At 44.3% G+C, this 25,957-nt stretch overlaps 1 protein-coding gene across 1 annotated transcript in view; it reads right to left on the bottom strand.

Annotated features, from left to right (window-relative positions):
- Positions 1-25,957, bottom strand: part of CDH13 (cadherin 13) — a 1,013,115-nt gene that overhangs the window by 627,358 nt on the left and 359,800 nt on the right. The window contains exon 3 of the mRNA XM_060130816.1: positions 4,140-4,348. Within this exon, the coding sequence (XP_059986799.1) occupies positions 4,140-4,348 (209 nt within the window). The remainder of the gene's footprint in view (positions 1-4,139; positions 4,349-25,957) is intronic.

Raw genomic sequence — 25,957 nt, 5'->3', positions numbered from 1 at the left:
GGTTAACCCTGGCCCCCTCCTTAACCATCCCCCCTCGTCTGTCCAAAGACACGGGATTAAACTGCTCCTCCACCCATGCAGATCTAAGATGATCTTACACGGACCAGGAAGGTACTAGCTTCTGGGCAACCCATTAAAAAGGCAGCAATAGCTTGAGCGTCTATAATTAAAGCATTAACAATCAGACTTCACAGATTTGGGCTACAGGCCTTCCCGTGAAACGGGGTCACAGGGAGCAGGTAAGGTAAGAGAGGCACATCCTTTTTTTGTGTGTGGGTGGTACGCGGGCCTCTCACTGCCGCGGCCCCTCCCGCTGCGGAGCACAGGCTCCGGACGTGCAGGCCCAGCGGCCACGGCCCACGGGCCCAGCCGCTCCGTGGCACGTGGGATCCTCCCGGACCGGGGCACGAACCCGCGTCCCCTGCATGGGCAGGCAGACTCCCAACCACTGCGCCACCAGGGAAGCCCGGCACATCCTTTTATTAAAGAATTGCTGGGCTCCAGTTACTGCAGCTGAATTGGGCTTCACTGGGGTTACATTTGTCTTAGAGAATCCTTCCTTCCCAAACATAGTGATGTGAAACCACCCGCTGTGACATCTCTCCTGTTGTGGTTGTGCTGGGTGCCCCAGCGCCCTTGCTTCTCTCTTCGGCCTCACTTTCTTCTCCTAGCTCTAATCTCTGGTTTCTGTGTCGTGGCCTCAGAGAGGACATTTAGCCCATGGTTCCTTATCCTTTCTCGAGAGGTTCTAAAATAATGCCCTTGATGGGACAGGTCACCGGGTGTCTGGTGCTGAGCCCAATGGAATGATTCTGTGATAGAGGCTCTATTCTTAACCCTGCTTTGTAGATGAGGATGTTGAAGTGCAGGGAGATGAGTGGCTTGCCCAAGGTCACATCATCATAAGTGGTGGAGCAGAAATTTGAACCCACTTAAGTCTGACACCAAAGCCAAAGCCCCACCACTATGCTGCTTTTCCCCCAGATGTTTACCCAGAGATCCATCCCTGTCTCTATCAAGATGTCCCCAGGAGCTGCCAACTCAACGCATCGAAGCTGGACTATTCACCTTTCCCAACCTATCCTTCCCTGACTGGTCCAATCCATCTCCATCCTCCTAGGCTAGACAATTTGGAATCATCAGGACACTGAATCTTGGCTCTTTCTTCCTTCAAACCACACCTTCCACTGGTTGTCCCCCTCTATCGCTACTGTACTGCTCTAACTCATGCCCTCACCTTTGGACCCATGGGTAGCCACCCAAGGGGCACAGTCCTCTGGTGAGCAAAGTGGCAGGAAGGAGAACGGGTAGAGGCCAGAATCTCAACTTCATTTCTGCCAATTTCCAGCTAGGAGATCCTGGCCAAGACCTCACATCTGTAGGAAGGGAGCGCCATCAGCAGCCTCACAGGGAGGTTGTGAGGGTTAGGAATAACGCCCATTAAAGCATACCCTGAGATGCACACACTTATGAGAGTCCCGCTAAACAATACAGGTTCTCACTCACCTCTCTGTGCCTCGGTTTACCCCAGTTTGTAAAATGGGGACAGTAGCATGTGCCTCATCGGTGGTGGGGAGATGAGTCAGCCTCTGCGGCCCGTGAGTGCAGCACCCGGCACACAGTAAGCGCCAGGCACTCATTGGCTGTCGTTACCAGCCCCACCTCCCCTGCCCTCTCGCTTCTCTAAAGGCACAGAGCAGCCATCACCACTGCCTCCCTACTTGGTACTTAATCAACATACACGTTCACTTTCTCTCCCTAACCAGGAGCTGAGCTGGCTAGTGTACTTATTGCTTTCCTTCTCTAGCAGCTGGCCCACTCTGCCACACAGAGTAGGGCTTCAAAAATACCAACTGGGTATCCGTGAAGGACTGTGCTTTCCTTAGAGGGCTTCTCTGGCTAGCTATTTTGTTTTCCTAGCCTTTTCTTTTTTGGGACTTTTTGTATTATGGACACATCTGGGCAACTTCACAAGGCCAATTTTCAAACCTCATAGAATTACTGGAGGCGGGAGATGAATGCCCCGTTCAGCTGGAGCCTGGCAAACTGACCAGGACAGCAGCCTCCACTGTGCTTTATAAGAAGCAAACGATTGCAGCCAAGCTATGTGGACGGTGTGTTCAGAAAGAGACAAATGAGAAACAGCCGGGGCTCCCAGGAGCTTTGCCTCCAGAAGGGTGTCTTTCTGGAACTCAAGAGACCAGCTCTTCAAGACTGAGTCTCTTGGTAACGATCCTGGGTCTCCAAGCCTATGAAAGCAAAGTTTTGTCCTAAGAAGTGCCTCCAATCCCTTCTACTCTGCTGTGAGCTAAATACTATGATACTGTCTGTTCCAGATTTAAAGATGAGCTGTCAATCACAATGAACAATATTCATCTAAATACATCCTGTCCTGGATGTGAACCCCCTACTGTGAATCTCTGTGCCGTTTACTTGTTCCCAAGAAGCACTCTGTGCTGCACATTCTGGCAGTTTTGTTGCTTTCGATATTTGCAAGTCATTTATATCATGAGTTAGTGAGATGCTGTGAAAATGACCACGGCTAAGTGAGAGATAAGCTCGCTTTTGTGGTGCCAATGGATTTCCACACTGGTATGTATTCACCGAGATCCTATTTTCTTTTGAAAACATCAGTGGCACACTGTGGATTCATTTGTAGCTTGCTATCTACCCTTAACTCACAGATTCACAGATATAAAGGGGAATTACGGAGCTTGTCCAGTCCAGGGATGGCAAATATGTTCCAGCCCTACAAATATCTCTAAATGACCAATGGATAGTAGCTTCCAGAAGCATTGTATTGGGAGAGATACTCAGGTCAAGCCAGGGGTGATTAGCAGTATCTGCCACGTATATGGTGACAGAGTGGGGCGGCACACGTGCCACTTACTTGCCATTGCAGACAGTTTAACCCCTCTAGTCTGCAGATATATGACTCTTTCAAGATCACACACACAGCCTTGGCAGGAAAGCAACACTCACATTGCCATTTGTACTGTCTCTGCTCCCCAGCTGTGGAATCGGTGTTCACTCCACCACTGAACAAAATTAGCAGATAAAGCAGGGTTATGGGGAGCGTGGCAGATGGAGAAAGGCAGTGGGAATCACAGGCTTTAAAAAACTGGGTAAGAGCAGGCCAACAGCAGGTAGGAAAAGGCCAGCCGCACCAGGCTGGGGACACGCCGTTATTATTGTTGTTGTTTTGCCTGGGTCTTGCTGGGTGTCATCCCTGTCTATAATTGAGAAGCCACAGAGTCTCTGAACTCCTGGTGAAGCAGGAGTAGGTAAGTCCATTGTACCAAATGTTTCTGGATGACACAATCAGGAAGCCTGAAGGGCACTTTGTGGCATTCCTAAAGTCACATGTGTGCAGGGGCAGAGATCTGCATACATGTGCATGCGGAAAGGAATGGGCACCAGTGCATGGCAAAGGGGCAGCGCCATATGCCATGGTTGCCTCATATACAACTCCAGTGGGCGACTCTGGTTCTTGCCTGCCCAACATCCATTTCCCTTCCTTAGATGACAGCACCCTAACTTACTCTGAGTAACTAATGACCCTTTTTTTCACTCTCAGTCCATATGCTTTAGGTGGGGCTGAGTCTACCCTGGTTTGGGGGCAAGGCATGTGACCCAGACTTAGCCAACCAGAGCCTCAGGACCAAATGGACACGGTAACTGGCTCAGGGATCGACACACGCTCTAAGGACAGCCAATGAGATTCGATTTCAAGCTTGGGTTGCCAGTATCAGGAAGAGATGCTCTCTCAGGTGACATCAGACTGAGAAAATGAAGTGGAGCTGCTGAGACCTCCACACAGGGAAGCAGGGATGGTTGGAACTGTCTAAGAGTAAAGACAGTAGAAGGAAAATAGAACCACAGATGGATAAGACCAAAGTTGATGTCGTCATCTGGGCATGGATACATAGCCATGCTAGCAGGCAAAGCTAACCCTGAAATATTTGTCACATGACCCCCAAAATTCCCCCGGCCAGACTGTGTTTTGAGTTAGGTTTCTATCATTTGCAAACAGCGAAAGAATCTTGACCAATAATAAACCAAAGACCCATTTTCCCCATAAGACATACAGACCGCAATGTTCCTCCTTGGACCCAACTTATCCCAAACAGTTATATTACCTGCAAGGAGCCCCGGATGTCTTTCCCCCCGACAATCACGAGTTCTGCCATGTCTTCCGCATGGGGAGTCTGGGCGTGGACGAATAGAGTCTTGCCCACTGCAGTTATGTTTCTCAGGGCGACTAAGCTGCCATCATTGTTCACCTTGAAGTATGGGCTGGAGACCTCATAGTGTAGCTTGTCATTTCCCTTACAGTCACTGAAGGTCACTGGCAAAAACAAAACACATGAACAGAAACAGGAGTGTGAGTAGGTTGGGCAGCTCAGTCCTGGACCTATCTTTGACCATTAAATGTGGATTACCACTCTGCATTCCAGATCCACAAATGCTGCCCCTTATCCCACAGAACCCTCTTGTAGCCATATGGCTCTGACTGTGCTGAAGGACCTCACTCAATCAAGAATCGTCCTTAATCACCTCCCATGGCCCAGGCAGGTGCAAAGCCCTTTGATGCACAAAGAGAACCTCTTCCCTGCCCTGGAGTGTAGTGAGTTAAGCGTACAGTCAGATACGGTGGAGTGATGTTTGAGGACACGATCTCCTCCCTTCTGTATGAGGTGCTGTGGCAGAACCAGACAGTTCAGGAGCCTTGAGGGACAGCTTCATAGACACAATATCTGGGCTGGGTCTTGAAGATGAACGGGAAATTAGAAGGCCCCTAAGAGGGTATTGGGGTTCTAGGTTACTCGAAGTCATGGAGGTGGTAAAGTAACAAAACAGACTCAGAGAAAGAGAACTAACTCAGTGCACTGGGACCAGAGGTGGACTTGAAATGATGCAGGGCTGGGGAGGTGGAGAGGCTGGAAATGAAGCTGAACATGTCCTTTAGATACAAATTAGGAAATGCCACTAAGTTAGGGGGCTGCCTCATAGCCCTGAACTATTTTTAGTGTGGACAGGGTCAAGGTCAAGTGTGTGTTCTGGTCCATAGCCCTGAACTATTTTTAGTGTGGAGAGGGTCAAGGTCAGGTGTGTGTTCTGGTTCCAGTGTAGATCAGTGCTTCCCACGGGGCTGGGGTGTATCAGAATCACATGGGAGATTTGTTTTTTAAGTACCGAGCACCCAGTCCAAAGATTCTAATTTAGTAGCTCTGGGTTCTACAGAGCCGTTTGGAGAAGGGCAAGAAGAGAAGCTAAGAAAACTGTTAGTCTGGTGTCATACCAGTGATGCCTGGCCCAGATCAGGACAGTGGCTGGAGAGATGTGAGGGCACTTCCTACAGTTGCGTGGCTAGGTCGTGTCCGAGAAGCAGCCATGCTGGCGGAACCGCATGGAGCTCAGGGCCGTTACCATGAGCAGCAGCTGTGACGGCTCATCCGTCACGCTTCCCTCTGCGGTGCGTGTTTACTTAGTGCACGATTCTGTTACTACAGGTATCACCACTTATTGTCTGTATGTGTATATGCCTGTCTGCCTTCCTCTGTAAACTCTGGGGACCCTGTGGGTAAGCGTGGAATTGTATTACCTGCTTTCTCTCCCACCCCCACTTTTGTTTTTTTAGCTCTCTGCTAAACAGTCTCGTTTGTTCGTTTACTAAACCTTTAATTGGAGTGTAACACAGATACAGAAGAGCACATAAATCAGAATGTACAGCTCAACGAATTTTCACAAAGTGGGCACATCCGTGTGCCCAGCGCCCAGCCCTACACACAAAATATTACCAGCCCCCCTTCCTCCCCTTCCCCGAGTAAAATTCCTACCCTCCTCCCCAAAGGCTACACTATCCTAACTTCTAATACCATAGATTAGTTTCATTTGTACTTGCACTTCATGCAAATGGAATCGTAGAGTGGGTGCTCATTTGTGTCTGCCTCTTTCACTCAACATTATGTTTGTAAGATCCATCCAAGTGGCTGCAAGTAGCGCAGTTTATCCTCTTCAGTGTATAGAATTCCATTACGTGGCCATACTGCGTCCATTTATGTACTCTACTGTTGATGGGCATATGGGCTATTTCCAGTTTGGGGTTCTTAAAATATTACTACCAGGAACCTTCTTGTGTGTCTTTTAGTGACAATATCTACCTGGGTCCAAGTACACTGTTAAAGCCATAAAACTGTCTGCTGAATTAAGCTGATCTTTCTATTCTGGGACCATAATTCTTATGGTGATAATAACCATTTTAGCTGATCATTATGATGGCTAATGTGAATTGAACACTTTCTACACATGCGACTCAGGGCTAAGCATTTTACGTACATGACCTTATTTAATCTTTACAACAGTTTTGACCCCCTCCCTCCACAGTCTGTAGATAAAGTAACTGAGGCTTCTGAGAGGGCAAAGGAGGTGCCCAGCACGCAGTCTGTAAATCATAAAACCAAGGTTTGAACCCTGGTCTGTCCGCTTTTCACCACTACCTGATCTCGGTAAAGACACAGCCCTGTTGTAAAACACTCCCCTCCTGAAATCCCATCAGAACCTGCATATAATGACGTGAGTCCCCAGCTCAGTCCTGCTCTCACGTTCCCGCCCAGTCCAGAAGCACTTCCCAGGGTGCCAGTGCCACCTCGAGGTCCCTCTGTGTCAGGGCTCCAGCGCCTTTCCTGGCTGCCAAGTCAGCTCTAGGGGCTTCTCTGTAATGTACACACATGGGATCTCTTGGGAGTCTGCAGTTCTCAGACACTTGTTCACTTCCTCTGACCATCTTCGTAGCTAAGAGTGATTGGGCGTGGCTGGGTTCAGGTTCTGGAAGTGAACTATGAAGGAGAGACACGGAGGTTGCTTTCATTGTCACCATCAGTTAGCATCAATCCACTGAAGGCACACTGCTCAGACGACAGGGCCCGCTTGGGAACTTGTTGTCTATTTTGCCAGGATGCTGGTTCTGGCCTTAGTCCCTGGGCAGGATCAAAGAAGACAGTCTCAGCTGGGAAGGGCTGGAGGCTAGGGAAGGCATACAAAGGCTAATATGGTTATTATCACCACAGTAATTATCTTCCCAGAATACAGAGACTCTGTAGGGGTTCTAGTTTCACAGGTAAATTCCTTCCTTCTTCCCTTCCTTCCTTTCTCTTTCCTTCCACAAATATTTCCTGAGCCCAGGTTATGCCGGATGTTGGGTTTATAATGTGGAACAAAGATGGACACAGTCCCTGGCTTGAAGTCTAGTATGAGGGTGGAGGGGTGGAGATGGACATTAATAGGGGACTTATTACAGGCAGACAGAACCACAACATGTGGAATGGCCCTGTGGCATTCACGGAGCTGCAAATAAGCCAGTGAGATGGGCACAGAGAGCAAGGGAGAAAGCAAAGAAGAGATAAGCTGGTCCAGGAAATGTGGGGTCTGGAAGGTCACATAAAGACGTATTCCTTGAAGGAAATTGGGACCCGTCCATCACAACTGTAGAACCGACTTTCCTCCTCTTGAGTCTCGTACAGCTCTGGCTCTCCATGCAAAATAATGCTCGACACTCAACATCCTCCCTGTCCAAGCTGTCCACTGGCCCCCCACTGGCATCCATCTTCACTCTGTGTCTCCCACATTACCCACTTCCGCACCTCCTGACAGCTACGCTACTCTCCTACCCCTTTGATGGATTGTATCGCTCCCTCTGTGCAGAAGGTAAATACTTCCCAGCTTCTTCACCCTGTTAACTCTATCATTACCTCTATCATTAACTCTATCATTCTTGGAGAGTCAGCTTGGGCCACTTCTCCAAATATCCTCTTTGTGTTTCCAGCGTTTCCTGTACATAGTGAATTTTATATCATATCATATCAACAGGTCCACTCTATGTATCTGTTTTCCCCATCAGAACCAAGGGCAGAAATTGGATCTTATTCTTTTATTCATCTCCAGCAATGAACAGAAAGCTTTTCCATACAGGAGGCCATCAATAACAATTCCACTTAATTACTCTCTCGGGGCTAACTGATGCTCTAGTGGTGGTGGTGCAGGGGTATCTCTTCCACACTGGGCGCAGAAGATACTGCAGGCAAGGCTGGGAACTGAGAAGGAAGGCCCCTTATCCCCTCTTGTCTTGGTTGAGCCCAGCAGTGGAGCCAGGTAGGACATGAAGAACTCAGCCATGGTCTCCCCTTAGTTCCCCAGGCTCTGTGTGCATCCATTCATGCCAGCACTTAGCCTCCTGTGCTTAGCTTTGCCTTAGCTCACTGGTGAAGTCAGGGGTGGTGCCTTATCTTCCCTCATAATCCCAATAAAGCTTCGCATAGCCACTAAGCATAGCTGGGATCGGTGTGTGTGCTGAATGAAGTTTTGACAAAGAACAGTAACTTGTTATTTACTGAGTGGCATCTGAGTGCCAGGCTCTGTGCCCGAGACTGTACATTCAGTCTCTCCTTTTAGCCTCATGGCAATTCTAATCTATAGCAGCATTTCCCCACTTTTTTTCATTATCTCCCCTGACCCAGGAGCATTTTCAGATGTTTTTGTCTAACAGCCACCATTCTCATGAATCGTCAATGTCATAAGACATACTGTATACCAGTTTATTAACTGCATGTATATCTGTACTCTACACACACACACAAAGTACAATTTTTGCCTCTCTCCCAAGAACCCATGTCACCGCTTCGGTGACATACAGCCCCACTGAGAATGCATAATCTACTATAAGCATCATTTCCATATTACGGGAGAAAAGACTGAGCCTTGGAGAGACTGACTAACATGCTCAAGGCTACACACCCAAAAAAGGCAGACACCTGGTCCCAGTCTGATCAGTGTGCATCTACAGTTCAAGCTCTCGGCACATCCATTTCCCAGAAATGATAAATGAGAGGAAAAAGGGCAGCTGTCCCCATCCTGTCCCCTCAGGCCTCTCACTGATCCCTCCAGGTCGTCAGAGGTACCAGGTGAGGGCACACTGAGAGACCACATCTACATTCAGGACCTGGCACACAGTAGGCCCTCAATATATTCTAGCTCTCTTCCCAACTTGTGCTATCAAGTAACTAGGGTTGCATAATGGGGTCATATGTATTTTAGACAGCTTTTACCAGTTCAGTTCAGGAGTGAGTGCTGTGGGTCTTTTTCAAGGCTATGAGAATCACCTAGAGGATATTTTTTAAAAGTAGCAATACCTGTCCCAACTCCGAACCGAGATTCTGACATAGCTAGGCTGGGGTCCAGGCACTAGTATCTCTTTAAGACTCCCCAGATGAATCTAATGCAGCCAGGGCCAAGAACTAGGACCTTGGACAATGGATTCCTTGTCAAGATGCCAGGTTTCCACATTTCCCAGCGATTCCTGGCACAGAGAAGAGGGTGGGGACCTATCATGCCAGGAACTGCTATTCTCGTGCCCTAAGAAGCAGCAGTTTTAATGGTAGGTTTCTAAGCCCTTTTCCAATCCTGGCTCATGTGTAGTGGCCCTGAGACCTTGGGAAAGCCACCTGTCCCTTTAACCAAGGAACAAACAACAGTACCTCCCCTCATAGGTACTATAATTCTTACGGTGAGCATTAAACAAGATATGTACCTAGGTACATAAAGCACTTTGGACAGACCCTGGTGCCCCATGAATAAGAACTATTGTCATCATTATTCCTGTAATTCTGGGCACTAAAGGAGCTTCACTTTCCTTTTCTACACAGCTTCCTTCTTCTAGCTGGTTTTCTGCCTGCCTCCTGGGTCCTTCCACCTCCTTCTAGGCAGGTACCCGTGTTCTGGCCTATGCGGTTACCATGGGGATGGTTACTACAGACATCTCTGCTGAGGCTAAAGGAGTGAGGCAGATGATTCTGATCCAAACTTGCCCATCTTTGGATCCTCCCACTTTTCTTGGCAAAGCCCTACCTGTCTCACATGAGAAGTCATGAAGGAAAAATGACATCAAAGGAGTGAAATTACAGTGCCTGCCCATAGTGGACGCCACAAAGTGATATTAAATATTCTTCAAATGATTGTTTGTAAAGATAAGAGGCCAAAAATCCAAGTCATTCTTTTTTCTAAAAGAGCGACGCTGTGCTGAGAGTCTTCCATTCATGATTGCGGTGAATCCTCACATTACGCATTTGATGTGAGGACTTTTTTCCTCTGGCAACCGAGACCTAGTGTGGCCAAATGAGGTTAAGGCCAGTTAGTCTAGGCTAGTCTGCCTAAGCAAATGTGCTCCTTCCTAAAAACCAACTAGCTTCCAGATTCACAGTCTAGCCATACTTTCACACCTGATCTATTATTCATTTAATATTTTTCTTTTAATTGACTGACATTTTCATTTACAAAATTATTTGAAGATAATCTTTATAGTACATGATGAATGTGCCAAATGTGTTTTTTTCCTAAAAATAAATTTAAGAAGTCAAGTAAAAACATATGTTTGTCCATGTATGCACTAAAACCCTCACAATGATGTGTGTTCCATTCTCCAGAAATGCTGGCTTGGGCTATATTCCTCCCTCATTTGAACAAATGCATGCCTGGCTCTACCCTACTCAGGCTTAAAATCTAGGAGGGCTCTGATATAATTATATATGATTACCTGATATAATCTAGGAGAGCTTCTGATATTTGAAATAATATATACAACATGAGTAATGAGGTCATGAGAAAGACGAAAACCTTAGAAAAGGCACAAATCTAGACCACGCTGACGATCGTGTTTTAATATTAATCAAAACAGAAATAGGTCACAACACTCTTTGTTTCTTCGTCCCCCTGAAGGAAACAGACTCTACTTCCCCACTGATTGTAATCTCCCCTTAAATTTCCTATTACAGGGCACAATTGATAGGATCAGCCCTGCATTGTCTTACATTATGAACTTTGTTGACACAATCAAAATGTCAGTGATTCTCAAACTTTTAAATAGAGATCAAGCCAGTGCATGTTTCAGGGTGCAGAGTTCAAAGAACACATGAAGGATGAAATTGAATAGTCTATGTCTATTTTTTTTAAAAAATAGATGTTTCTATAGAGACAACCTCCTAAGTAGCTCAGAATAACACCATGAAGATAATTGAAAGGCAAAATTCTAATAAACAATTAAACTTGTGAACAAATATTGAAAACCTCTATCTGAGGGGGAAAAGGAGCCATCTGTACTATTCTGAACCTACAAAGGACTTCCTTACATAGCTTATCACTGGTACTTAAAAGAGCTTCTGGAAAAAAAATTATATATATAATATACTACACATGGGGATTTACTGGAATCAACTGCACAACATCATTCTTTGAAATAATCTTTGAACACCCTAGGAGAAGAAAGGGGGGAAGTAAAAAGTCCCCACCTGGGGGAAAAATGCAAATTAGGCGAATGGCACCACTCAGAGTTTCAATTATGCTTTCAGCGTGTTTCCACTCAAAATGTCCTCTGGGCTTAATGCAAATGTCACAGAAGACAAACGTTAGCTGGGAGACAAAACCACAATTGAAATGGGTAGTTTGGCATGTGAATTAAGGGGCTTAATCTTCCTGACCTTGATTTTATGCTTTTCTATTTCTTTCTTTTGAATGTGGTTCTTAGGGATGGAAATGGAAAAGGCATAGAATCCTTACCATCTAGAAATGTGTGAGGAAGCAAATTAAGCCATATTATGATCCCAGAAAATATAACAATGCAGATGGATTTAAATTTATCTGCAAAATAAAGAGCAGGCCTGCTCATGTAGGTAGGTATGAACTAAATATGGAATCTGTGCTATTCTTATAAGTGTTCTGGGGTGAGTCTGTGATCCATGCACTCGTATCTTACATGGGCAAATGGTCCTAAACACATTATTCACATTTGTAGAGACTGGTCTACACATAACTTTAGGGCCTCTCAGAGTTGGTGGCCTGGTGGAGTCTTGGTGGCCAAGACTCCACTTGTACACGTGTGTGGGGATATGTGACGATCAGTAGTAGCGTGGGGTTGGAACCAGTCAACCCGGGACGTGTATTCCTCCCACAGTCAGACGCACTTGGATCTACTTCTAGCAACCTATACTTGCACATGAAGAGAATGGCTCTGTTTCAGCAGTATGCTGGTAAAAAAAAAAGAAAACAAACAAAAATGCAGAATGTACGTTGTTTACTCCCTCTTAAGACTGTACCACATATCCTGGTACTCATAGCTCAGTTAGTCAAACAGAATTCAATTGCTCCATTTAGCACGAAGGGCCTGCATATCCATTGATCTGCAGAGTCTTCGCTGGGGCATGGAAAGCCATGCCTTTCTAACAACTGAAATAGCACTTAGTTCAGAAACATCAGATGGACTCTGCCCAGGATACACACCATCAGTTAATTGTTTTTCACACCCTCAGTAGGGTCCAACTTTCTTTGAAAGAACTCAAAGGACTTTAGTCCAGAGGCTCTTTGGATTTGCCCAAGTGAGAGAAACAGAAAACATTTTCTTCTGCTTCTCAGAACACCCTCATTACTCAAGCCTTCTAGTCAATCAAGGTTTCATTAACATATGTTCAGTCCCACCCACGTTGGACCAGATCCCTGTATGATACATCCTCCAGCCTTGATTTTCTCTACCCTCCTGATTCCTGAATGCACGGAACCATATCCTGTGTCCCATGTTTGGCCTGGAGTCAGCACTGACATCCACAGAGCTTCTGTAAGGCTCTTGTCATGCTCCTAATCATGACTGATTATCCCAGCAGTGGATGTCACCTCCAAAGGCTGTGTAGATCTGAAAGGTGCAGAATGCACATAAAACGGTCCTAATACATCTCATGTGTCAATCCCAAGTTCGATAAAATAGAGTTTCAATTCTATCATGTCAGCCAAAGACATCATAATGAATGATTCCATCAAGTCATCTTCAGCAGAAACCTATTTTTTGCCATGTAAACCCTTAAGGGACTCCTCCTGGAAAAAGAGCCCACATCTGCTTGCAGGGGATTTTCTCTGCCTACCATTAAAAACTGAGCTGCTAGCTCTGGATTTAGTCTTTTCTGCCAGGGTCTTACATTTTCCTCTTGCTACTGATTTTTTTTTAAAACACAGCAGGTTGTTTTCTGAAAAAATGCTACGCAGTTTCTATCCCATGGTGGTTATAATCACTATGAATTTGTATCTCAGATTGGAATTTATATGGCACAGTGCCTGACACAGTACATACTCAGTCCTGTTTGTTGAACGAATAAATAGCAGAACTGTAATTTGGTAGATAAGCACATTTGAAACTCCCCAAACAAAACTGAGAAGGATGGCCCAAACTCATGTAAAGATTTGAGTAGGCTGGCTTGAAAGTCACCTGATCATTGAAACAGGCATCACTGATTCAGCAACTTTGAGAATCACCAAGTCTCAGATTTACAGAGATTCCCTCTGATTTCATATTACTAGCCTATGTCTCTTACTCAGTTCTCAGTTTTTGATTTATCTAGTAATTATGTGTACACATGTCTCCCTCTCCGAGTATCTATACTCGGTAAGTTAATGAGAAAAGAAACTTGCTCCACTATAACTTATGTTTTATCTTGCTGTCGGAGCTGTCTGGAGACATGTAGCAGAGTGTCCTGGCTGAGCCTAGATTGAGATTCAGATCCTGACGGTGTATGCTGCTCTGGCAGTACCGTGATTTCCCAAATACCCCCATACGCCATGAGGAGACATACATATAGAGAAAGGGACCTTTAAGAAGGTGGACCACAGAGGCGGCGGAGTCAAGATGGCAGACTAGGAGAACATGGAGTTCGCTTCTCTGCATAACTAGGGCACCTACCAGGCACCAGTGGGGGACCACAGACACTTAAGGGGATGCGAGGAACCCCCAGCGACTGGGTAGGACTTGCGGGGGAGTGAGTGGGGAGAAGTGGAAGCGGGATGGGACCAGTGCCCCTGAGGGGCGGCTAGGGGAGGGGAAGGGATCCAATGCTCAGAGGGGGAAAGTGGGAGCACCGCTGGGAGGGCAGAGGACCAGAAGGGAGCGTGGCCAGCATTTCCCCTGCCCACCCGCGCCCCCGGGAGCCTGCTGAGATCCCGGGCCTGATCCTCTGCCCACCCAGGCTCCCTCCGGCCGCATGGCTGCCGAAGGAGTGTGAGGGAGGAAAGGGGAAGCAAATGTAAAGGCCGGACAAACGGGACCAGCACCCCTGAGGGGCGGCTGTGGGGGGAGGAGTTCCCACACCCAGTGGGGCCCACCCACGGTTAGGGGTCCAGTGGTGACTGGGGACACCCTCAGGAGGGCGGGGGAACAGAAGGGAGCGTGGCCAGCACTTTCGCCGCCTGCTTGGGCACCGGGGAGGCTGTTGGGCTCCCAGGCCTAAACCCACGCCCTCAGAGGCTCCCTCCAGGAGCGAGCCTCCTGGAGGCCTAGGCCTCCAGACTAGGCCTCGCCCCTACACCCCCACCCAGGGCCCTACCTCTGCACGGGGCACTCCGAGACCCCCTCTGAGACCTCTGCAACCGCCCACACACCCTCAGGCCGGGCCTTACCTCCAAACTGCAGAACTCCACACTCTGAGGGGCCCCTCAGGCCGTGCTGCCTTTTTCCCAAAATGCACAGGTCCTGAGACTAGGCCCCGCCCCACACTTAAACGTCACCCCGCCTAGGCCCCACCCCCCCAAAACCCGCCCCTGCCTAAGTTCCACCCCCCCTAAGCTCCACCCCCCTCAGCCAAGGCCTTTTTTTTCTCTTTTAGGGTGTGGTTCTCTTTTACCTTTTTGTTGATTCATTTATATTTTTATTGTCTCTAATAAATCTTTTATTTTCCTAATTTTATTTTATTCTTTGTACTTTGTTATTGTTCTGTGCCTTTTGGCTTGTTCATTTTTTTCCTTTTTTCGGTTGTGGTTCTGTTTTACCTTGCTGTAGTTGTTTCAATTATATTTTTATTTTTCCTAATATATTTTTTACCTTTCTAATTTTGTTTTATTTTTTATTCTTTGTTATTGTATTGTTCCTTTTTTTCTTTTCTTTCGCAGCACCGCATGGCTTGCGGGATATTGGTTCCCCGGCCAGGGGTCAGGCCTGAGCTCCTGTGGTGGGAGAGCTGAGTCCAAACCACTGGATTAACAGAGAACCTCAGACCCCAGGGAATAGTAATCAGAGTGAGGCCTCCTGGAGGTCCTCATAGAGGCACCAAGACCAGGCTCTGCCCAACTGCCTGCAAACTACAGTGCTAGAAGCCTCAGGCCAAACAACCAGTAAGACAGCAATACAGCCCCACCCATCAAAAAATACGGGACAACAAAAAAATATGTTACAGACGAAGGAGCAAGGTAAAAACCTACAAGACCAAATAAATGAAGAGGAAATAGGAAACTCACCTGAAAAAGAATTTGGAGTAATGATAGTAAAGATGATCCAAAATCTCAGAAACAGAATGGAGAAAATACAAGAAATGTTTCATAAGGACCTAGAAGAACTAAAGCGCAAACAAACAGTGACGAACAACACAATAACTGAAATTAAAAATACTCTAGAAGCAATCAATAGCAGAATAACTGAGGTAGAAGAATGGATAAGTGAGTTGGAAGAGAAAATGGTGGAAATAACTGCTGTGGAGCAGAGTAAAGAAAACAGAATGAAAATAATTGAGGACAGTCTCAGAGACCTCTGAAACAACACTAAACACACCAATATTCAAATTATAGGGGTCCCAGAAGAAGAAGAGAAAGAGAAAATATTTGAAGAGATTATAGTTGAAAACTTCCCTAACATGGGAAATGAAATAGCCACCTAAGTCCAGGAAGCGCAGAGAGTCCCATACAGGATAAACCCCAGGAGAAACATACCCAGACACGTAGTAATCAAACTAACAAAAATTAAATTCAAAGAAAAAATATTAAAAGCAGCAAGGGAGGCTGGGAGCTGAGGATCAGGTTTCTGTCGGAGCGCAGGGAAAAGACTGGTGGCGTGAACACAGCCTGAAGGGGTTAGGGCACCAGGGCTAGCCGGGAGGGAGTCCAGGGAAAAGTCTGGACCTGCCGAAGAGGCGAGAGACTTTTTCTTCCCTCTTTGTTTCCTGGAGCGCGAGGAGAGGGGATTAAGCGCGCTGCTTAAAGGAGCTCCAGAGACGGGCGCGAGCCGCGGGTAACAGCGCGGACCCCACAGACGGGCATGAGACACCAAGAAGCCTGTGTGGGAGCACAGGTCACTATACACACCACCCTTCCGGGGAGCCTGTGCAGCCCTCCACTGCCAGGGTCCCGGGATGCAGGGACAACTTCCCCGGGAGAACGCACGGTGCATCTCAGGCTGGTGCAACGTCATGCCGCCACAGGCTCGCCCGGCATCATGCCTCTCCCTCCCCCCAGCCTGAGTGAGCCAGAGCCCCTGAATCAGCTGTTCCTTTAACCCCGTCCTGTCTGAGCGAAGAACAGACGCCCTCCGGTGACATACACACAGAGGCGGGGCCAAATCCAAAGCTGGGCCCCGGGAGCTGTTCGAACAAAGAAGAGAAAGGGAAATCTCTCCCAGCAGCCTCAGGAACAGCGGATTAAAGCTCCAAAATCAACTTGATGTACCCTGCATCTGTGGAATACCTGAATAGACAAAGAATCATCCCAAATTGCGGAGGTGGACTTTGAGAGCAAGATTTATTATTTTTTCTCCTTTTCCTCTTTTTGTGAGTGTGTATGCTTCTGTGTGAGATTTTGGCTATATAGCTTTGCTTACACCATTTGTCCTAGGGTTCTATCCGTCCGTTTTTCTTTTTTTTTTTTACTTAAAAAATTTTTTTCTTAATAATTACGTTTTACTTTAATTACTTTATTTTATTTTATCTTACTTTATTTTATTTTCTTTTATCCTCTTTCTTCCTTCCTTCTTTCCTGCCTCCCTCCCTCTCTCTCTCTTTCTTTCTTTCTACTTTCTCTCCCTTTTATTCTGAGCCGTGTGGATGAAAGGCTCTTGGTGCTGCAGCCAGGAGTCAGTGCTGTGCCTCTGAGGTGGAAAAGCCAACTTCAGGACACTGGTCCACAAGAGACCTCCCAGCTCCACGTAATATCAAACGGTGAAAAACTCCCAGAGATCTCCATCTCAACACCAACACCCAGCTTCACTCAATGACTAGCAAGCCACAGTGCTGGACACCCTATGCCAAACAACTAGCAAGACAGGAACACAATCCCACCCATTAGCAGAGAGGCTGCCTAAAATCATAATAAGTCCACAGATACCCCAAAACACACCAGCAGACGTGGACCTGCCCACCAGAGAGACAAGATCCAGCCTCATCCACCAGAACAGAGGCAGTAGTCCCCTCCACCTGGAAGCCTACACAACCCACTGAACCAACTTTAGCCACTGGGGACAGACACCAAAAACAACGGGAACTACAAACCTGCAGCCTGCAAAAAGGACACCCCAAACACAGTAAGATAAGCAAAATGAGAAGACAGAAAAACACACAGCAGATGAAGGAGCAAGATAAAAACCCACCAGACCTAACAAATGAAGAGGAAATAGGCAGTCCACCTGAAAAAGAATTCAGAATAATGATAGTAAAGATGATCCAAAATCTTGGACATAGAATAGAGAAAATGCAAGAAACATTTAACAAGGACCTAGAAAAACTAAAGATGAAACAAGCAACGATGAACAACACAATAAATGAAATGAAACATACTCTAGAAAGTATCAATAGCAGAATAACTGAGGCAGAAGAACAGATAAGTGACCTGGAAGATAAAATAGTGGAAATAACTACTGCAGAGCAGAATAAAGAAAAAAGAATGAAAAGAACTAAGGACAGTCTCAGAGACCTCTGGGACAACATTAAACGCACCAAGATTCGAATTATAGGGGTTCCAGAAGAAGAAGAGAAAAAGAAAGGGACTGAGCAAATATTTGAAGCGATTATAGTTGAAAATTGCCCTAATATGGGAAAGGAAATAGTTAATCAAGTCCAGGAAGCACAGAGAGTCCCATACAGTCCAAGGAGAAACACGCCAAGACACATATTAATCAAACTGTCAAAAATTAAATACAAAGAAAACATATTAAAAGCAGCAAGGGAAAAACAACAAATAACACACAAGAGAATCCCATAAGGTTAGCTGATATTTCAGCAGAAACTCTGCAAGCCAGAAGGGACTGGCAGGACATATTTAAAGTGATGAAGGAGAACAACCTATGACCAAGATTACTCTACCCAGAAAGGATCTTATGCAGATTTGATGGAGAAATTAAAACCTTTACAGACAAGCAAAAGCTGAGAGAGTTCAGCACCACCAAACCAGCTTTACAACAAATGCTAAAGGATCTTTTCTAGGCAAGAAACACAAGAGAAGGAAAAAACCTACAATAACAAACCCAAAACAATTAAGAAAATGGGAATAGGAACATACATATCGATAATTACCTTAAATGTAAATGGATTAAATGCTCCCACCAAAAGACACAGACTGGCTGAATGGATACAAAAACAAGACCCATATATATGCTGTCTACAAGACACCCACTTCAGACCTAGAGACACATACAGACTGAAAGTGAGGGGATGGAGAAAGATATTCCATGCAAATGGAAACAAAAAGAAAGCTGGAGTAGCAATTCTCATATCAGACAAAATAGACTTTAAAATAAAGACTATTAGAAGAGACAAAGAAGGACACTACATAATGATCAAGGGATCGATCCAAGAAGAAGATATAACAATTGTAAATATTTATGCACCCAACATAGGAGCACCTCAATACATAAGGCAAATGCTAACAGCCATAAAAGGGGAAATAGACAGTAACACATTCATAGTAGGGGACTTCAACACCCCACTTTCACCCTTGGGCAGATCATCCAAAATGAAAGTAAATAAGGAAACACAAGCTTTATATGATACATTAAACAAGATGGACTTAATTGATATTTATAGGACATTCCATCCAAAAACAACAGAATACACATTTTTCTCAAGTGCTCATGGAACATTCTCCAGGATAGATCATATCTTGGGTCACAAATCAAGCCTTTGTAAATTTAAGAAAATTGAAATTGTATCAAGTATCTTTTCCGACCACAACACTATGAGACTAGATATCAACTACAGGAAAAGATCTGTAAAAAATACAAACACATGGAGGCTAAACAATGCACTACTTAATAACGAAGTGATCACTGAAGAAATCGAAGAGGAAATCAAAAAATACCTAGAAACAAATGACAATGGAGACACGACAACCCAAAGCCTGTGGAATGCAGCAAAAGCAGTTCTAAGAGGGAAGTTTATAGCAATACAATCCTAGCTTAAGAAACAGGAAACATCTCGAATAAACAACCTAAACTTGCACCAAAAGCAATTAGAGAAAGAAGAACAAAAAAGCCCCAAAGTTAGCAGAAGGAAAGAAATCATAAAGATCAGATCAGAAATAAATGAAATAGAAATGAAGGAAACGATAGCAAAGATCAATAAAACTAAAAGCTGGTTCTTTGAGAAGATAAACAAAATTGATAAACCATTAGCCAGACTCATCAAGAAAAAAAGGGAGAAGACTCAAATCAATAGAATTAAAAATGAAAAAGGAGAAGTAACAACTGACACTGCAGAAATACAAAGGATCATGAGAGATTACTACAAGCAACTCTATGCCAATAAAATGGACAAACTGGAAGAAATGGACAAATTCTTAGAAATGCACAACCTGCCAAGACTGAATCAGGAAGAAATAGAAAATATGATCACACCAATCACAAGCACTGAAATTGAAACTGTGATTAAAAATCTTCCAACAAACAAAAGACCAGGACCACATGGCTTCACGGGCGAATTCTATCAAACATTTAGAGAAGAGCTAACACCTATCCTTTTCAAACTCTTCCAAAATATAGCAGAGGGAGGAACACTCCCAAACTCATTCTACGAGGCCACCATCACCCTGATACCAAAACCAGACAAGCATGTCACAAAGAAAGAAAACTACAGGCCAATATCACTGATGAACATAGATGCAAAAATCCTCAACAAAATACTAGCAAACAGAATCCAACAGCACATTAAAAGGATCACACACCATGATCAAGTGCAGTTTATTCCAGGAATGCAAGGATTCTTCAATATATGCAAATCAATCAATGTGATACACCATATTAACAAATTGAAGGAGAAAAACCATATGATCATCTCAAAAGATGCAGAAAAAGCTTTTGACAAAATTCAACACCCATTTATGATAAAAACCCTCCAGAAAGTAGGCATAGAGGGACCTTACTTCACATAATAAAGGCCATATATGACAAACCCACAGCCAACATTGTTCTCAATGGTGAAAAACTGATACCATTGCCACTAAGATCAGGAACAAGACAAGGTTGCCCACTCTCACCACTCTTATTCAACATAGTTTTGGAAGTTTTAGCCACAGCAATCAGAGAAGAAAAGGAAATAAAAGGAATCCAAATCAGAAAAGAAGAAGTAAAGCTGTCACTGTTTGCAGATGACACGATACTATACATAGAGAATCCTAAAGATGCTACCAGAAAACTACTAGAGCTAATCAATGAATTTGGTAAAGTAGCAGGATACAAAATTAATGCACAGAAATCTCTTGCATTCCTATACACTAATGATGAAAAATCTGAAAGTCAAATCAAGAAAACACTCCCAGGGCTTCCCTGGTGGCGCAGTGGTTGAGAGTCCGCCTGCCGATGCAGGGGACACGGGTTCATGCCCAGGTCCAGGAAGATCCCACATGCCGCGGAGCAGCTGGGCCTGTGAGCCATGGCCGCTGAGCCTGCGCGTCCGGAGCCTGTGCTCCGCAACGGGAGAGGCCACAACACTGAGAGGCCTGCATACCGCAAAAAAAAAAAAAAAAAAAAAAAAAAAGATATTAAGAAAACACTCCCACTTACCACTGCAACAAAAAGAATAAAATATCTAGGAATAAACCTACCTAAGGAGACCAAAGACCTGTATGCAGAAAATTATAATACACTGATGAAAGAAATCAAAGATGCCACAAACAGATGGAGAGATATACCATGTTCCTGGAATGGAAGAATCAATATTGTGAAAATGACTATACTACCCAAAGCCAGCTACAGGGGTAATGCAATTCCTATCAAATTACCAATGGCATTCTTTACAGAACTAGAACAAAATATCTTAAAATTTGTGTGGAGACACAAAAGTCCCCAAATAGCCTAAGCAATCTTGAGAAAGAAAAACGGAGCTAGAGGAATCAGGCTCCTTGACTTCAGACTATACTACAAAGCTACAGTAATCAAGACGGTATGGTCCTGGCACAAAAACAGAAATATAGTTCAATGGTACAGGATAGAAAGCCCAGAGATACACCCACGCATCTATGGTCACCTAATCTATGACAAAGGACGCAAGAATATACAATAGAGACACGACAGCCTCTTCAATAAATGGTGCTGGGAACACTGGACAATTACATGTAGAAGAATGAAATTATGACACTACCTAACACCATACACAAAAATAAACTCAAAATGGATTAAACTAAATGTAAGACTGGACACTATAAACTCTTAGACGAAAACATAGGAAAAACACTTTTGACATAAATCACAGCAAGATCTTTTATGACCCACCTCCTAGAGTAATGAAAATAAAAACAAAAATAAGTGAATGGGACCTAATTAAACTTAAAAGCTTTTACACAGCAAAGGAAACCATATACAAGACAAAAAGACAACCACAGAATGGGAGAAAATATTTGCAAATAAGCAACAGACAAGGGATTAATCTCCAAAATATCAAACAGCTCATGCAGCTCAATATCAAAAAAACAAACAACCCAATCAAAAAATGGGCAAAAGACCTAAATAGACATTTCAGTGAAGAACACATACAGATGGCCAAGAGGCACATGAAAGGCTGCTCAACATCACTAATTATTAGAGAAATGCAAATCAAAATGACAGTGAGGTAACACCTCACACTGGTTAGAATGGGCATCATCAGAAAATTTACAAACAACAAATGCTGGAGAGGGTGTGGAGAAAAGGGAACCCTCTTGCACTGTTGGTGGGAATGTAAACTGATACAGCCACTGTGGAGAACAGTATGGAGTTTCCTTAAAAAACTAAAAATAGAGCTACCATATGACCCAGCAATCCCACTAGTGGACATATACCCTGAGAAAACCATAATTCAAAAAGACACATGTACCCCAATGTTCACTGCAGCACTATTTACAATAGCCAGGACATGGAAGCAACCTAAATGTCCACCAACAGATGAATGGATAAAGAAGATGTGGTACCTATATACAATGGAATATTACTCAGCCATAAAAAGAAATGAAATTGGGCCCTTTGTAATGATGTGGATGGAACTAGAGTCTGTCATACAGAGTGAAGTAAGTTAGAAAGAGAAAAACAGATATCATATATCAATGCATATATGTGGAATCTAGAAAAATGGTACAGATGAACCTATTTGCAGGGCAGTAACAGAAAGGCTGATGTAGAGAATGGACGTGTGGACACAGTGGGGGAAGGGGAGGGTGGGAAGAAATGGGGGATTAGGTTTGACATAAATACACTACCATGTGTAAAGTAGACAGCTAGGGCTCCCCTGGTGGCGCAGTGGTTGAGAGTCCACCTGCCGATGCAGGGGACGCGGGTTCGTGACCCGGTCCAGGAGGATCCCACATGCCGTGGAGAGTCTGGGCCCGTGAGCCACGGCCGCTGAGCCTGCGCGTCCGGAGCCTGTGCTCCGCAACGGGAGAGGCCGCAACAGTGAGAGGCCCGTGTACCCCACACACACACACACACACACACACACACACACACACACACACACACACACACACACACACACACACACACACACACACACACACACACATACACACACACACACACAAAGATAGCTAGTGGGAACCTGCTGTATAGCACAGGGAGCTCAGCTCGGTGCTCTGTGATGGCCTAGTTGGGTGGGAAGGGGTGAGGGGGGAGGGGATACGTGTATGTGTATGGCTGATTCACTTCCCTGTGCGGCAGAAACTAACACAACATTGTAAAGCAATTATACTCCAATGAAAAAAAAGAATAACAACAAAAAAAAGAAGGTGGGCCACATACATTGCTCTGGGGCCTTCCAGAAATAACCAGAATAAAAGCCAAGGGAGCAAGATGGGTTGGTGTCCTACAATTGTGCTTGTGGGAGCTATAAGCTGCTGCAGTAGAAATATTACCATCTGCATGATCTTGTCATTGTCCAAATATTAGAAAAGCCTGATGAAATTCAGGGTACCATGTGGAAGGTCTCGTTATTTCTGAGTGAAATAATTTGCTGGTCATTGGATACTTTCAAGTAGAACTTAAATGACGGTTGAGCAGTAAGGTTGTAGAAGAGATTCCAGCATCGGATAGTGTCTCTTACAGCTGGGAAATTCTATTATTCTAAATCTCAACATATTCATACACTAATCCATAGAAGTATCATTTGTCCACTTACAGGATGAAAGACAGTAGGCAGTAAGGGATAAATGCCAACATAAAGACAAATAAGGTGGATTCTCTGCCTTCACGATATTCAGAGTCCAGAAGGTTGGAGCACACAATCACTTGGAGGGCTGTCCTGTTGAAGCATGGGTATTCCATTTCTTCACTGTGTCAAAAGGCCAAACACCACCATAGGGTAGATCTCCGAAGCAAGCAGATCATAATTCTAGGTAATAAATTATTTCTAGCAGCAAGAAAAAGTCAGCCAATGAACAGGTTTATAGTTACCAGAAATATCCAAGGTGAGGGGTTATCAACAAGTATATCTCACCTTACTGAAGAGTTGTACTCTCTAAAAATTGCTTAGAAAGCAAATTTCTATATAAGTTTTCTACATTTTATTATAAAATTGGATGTGTTCTTCTAGACAATGTTTTGGCCTTAAGTCAATAAAATTACATTTAAGAATGCAGCTACACATTAGGAACATTTGAAGGGATGAATTATAACTCTTACGGTAAATATTGATACTAATCCATAAAGCAAATGGTAAAAGTATGCAAATCCGGTGGGCAAACTTTTTAATTGGCTATGAAAGTCTGAAGATCTAATTATAATGATGACCACCATCAAGTCAGCAAAACTGAGCAGCGTAGACCTGAAGGTCCTTTAGTTTTGACTCAGTCTCTTCCCTAGAACTGTCAGCAGGACGATCAACTATTCTCTTTCTGGGCTCCCATAGAAGCTGTTGGGTTTTAGAAGAAATGAGGATGATTTGGAGATGAAGGCAGGTGGGAGTGTAGCAGGGGTAACCCAAGTTTAGAAATAAATTAAAATGTCCAAGCTGAATAAACAAAGTATGAGTCTTCAGGGAATGTGTATTGAATCAGCTTCTGATTTAAAAGACTGAAATACATTTTAAAATGCTACTGTGAATAGAGAAGATGGTCTATAAAGAGTTTATAATCTATAATCTGAAACAGCACTCAGTTAACAATGATCTGTAAGTGTTCCGAACCTGTAAGAGGAAGGGGATTTCTAGGAGAGGAGAAGCTAACCAGCAAGCTATTAGCAGAGTACTGAGAACATAATAGATATTCAGTCAGTGATGCCCCCCACCCCAATCCTTACATGATATTTCAACTGTTTTACAGAAGGGGAAGTGAGGGCCACTTGGAGAGGCTGAGTTGCCTATCATGCAGAGGTTAGTGACAGAGTTCAAACTGAGTTCAAACCCAGTTCCACCACGCTCCAGGCTTTTCACTGTACCACTCCGTGTCCTTTAATTACTATATTTGAAAAAGTCTCTGAAAGCTAGTGATTAAAGACAGGAATTTTTTCACATAAAATTTAACAAACCAACCTTTACTGGGTTAGCTTGCTAACCTACGTGATGCACAAAATGGACAAACTGACGGGGTAACAAGAATTTGTAAAATGTCAAACTTTGGTTTATGACCTAGTTGTGAATGCCATGTGAATATGATCATTCCCTCCAGTTCATACTAGCTCAGTGAACGTAAATGGCTGCAGCATCAAGGGTTAAAGCGTTTTGATTCATATGAACATGCTTTGGGAATTATCCAAAGAATTTCCCTAGATCTTTAAGACACCCTGCTAAACCAGAATGCTGATTTTTCATGGTTGATGTCTACCTTCTGTAATAGTTACCATTTACAGCTAAATACTTAATAAACATTTCTTTTAATTCTCCAACAGTCCCATGAAGGTAGTATTTTATAGATGAGGAAACTGAGGCCCAGAGAGATGAAAAAATTTCTCAAGGCCACACAGCATTAAGTAGCAAAGCTGGAACTCTGCTTTTTACTTCTATTCTAGAGTCCTGTTCCAGGTCATGGGGGAAGAGGCAGGGTTATTCCAGGATGGTGAAATTCAAAGTAAATGTTAGAAGTCATTCTGCAGTTAAGGAGCACTTGGATTAACAGGAAGTTAAATCGTCTGTCTAGAGGTGAAAGAGGTGTCAAAAATAGAGATGCGTAGAATCTTGAAGTAAATGATTAAAATCCATCAGAAGGAAAGCCCATAGAGCAGAAGCCAGAAGACCCTGTAGATCAAAGCTCAGGGAATAATTAGGCTCTGAAAAAGGTTTAGGAAAATACATGCATGGGACCCAGCCACATCCTTATGCAGACCCAAATCATCTAAAAGTATTCAAGAGCTTTTATTAGCATGGTTTCTTTAAAGGGTGAAAGAAAAGATAAGTGTGAAATTTGCTACCATTGATCTATCTATAACTTTTATTGAAGCACTTTAGAGATTTGGACTTCCTGCAGACCAACGCTCTGCTATTCTACTACAAATTCATCACAAATCCCCAGATTACAGGAGACAGCACATGGGGGAGGGGAAAAACAGCATGGAAGTTTGATCCATGATCTTCAGAGTGGTTTGATTTTCATGAAGACTCATAAATAACCTGTAGCCAGTGTGTGGATGGGCATCTTGTGTATTAAAAATCCTGAGGCATTCTGAACATCCCACCCTGCATTCCCTGTGGATACCGAGAGTGTTTCTATGCAGAGATGTCCT

Source organism: Lagenorhynchus albirostris, chromosome 19 (assembly GCF_949774975.1).
Source record: "Lagenorhynchus albirostris chromosome 19, mLagAlb1.1, whole genome shotgun sequence".
Lineage (NCBI taxonomy): Eukaryota > Metazoa > Chordata > Mammalia > Artiodactyla > Delphinidae > Lagenorhynchus > Lagenorhynchus albirostris.
The sequence above is the reverse complement of the archived record's forward strand: the minus strand, read 5'-3'. Positions and strand labels throughout refer to the sequence as shown.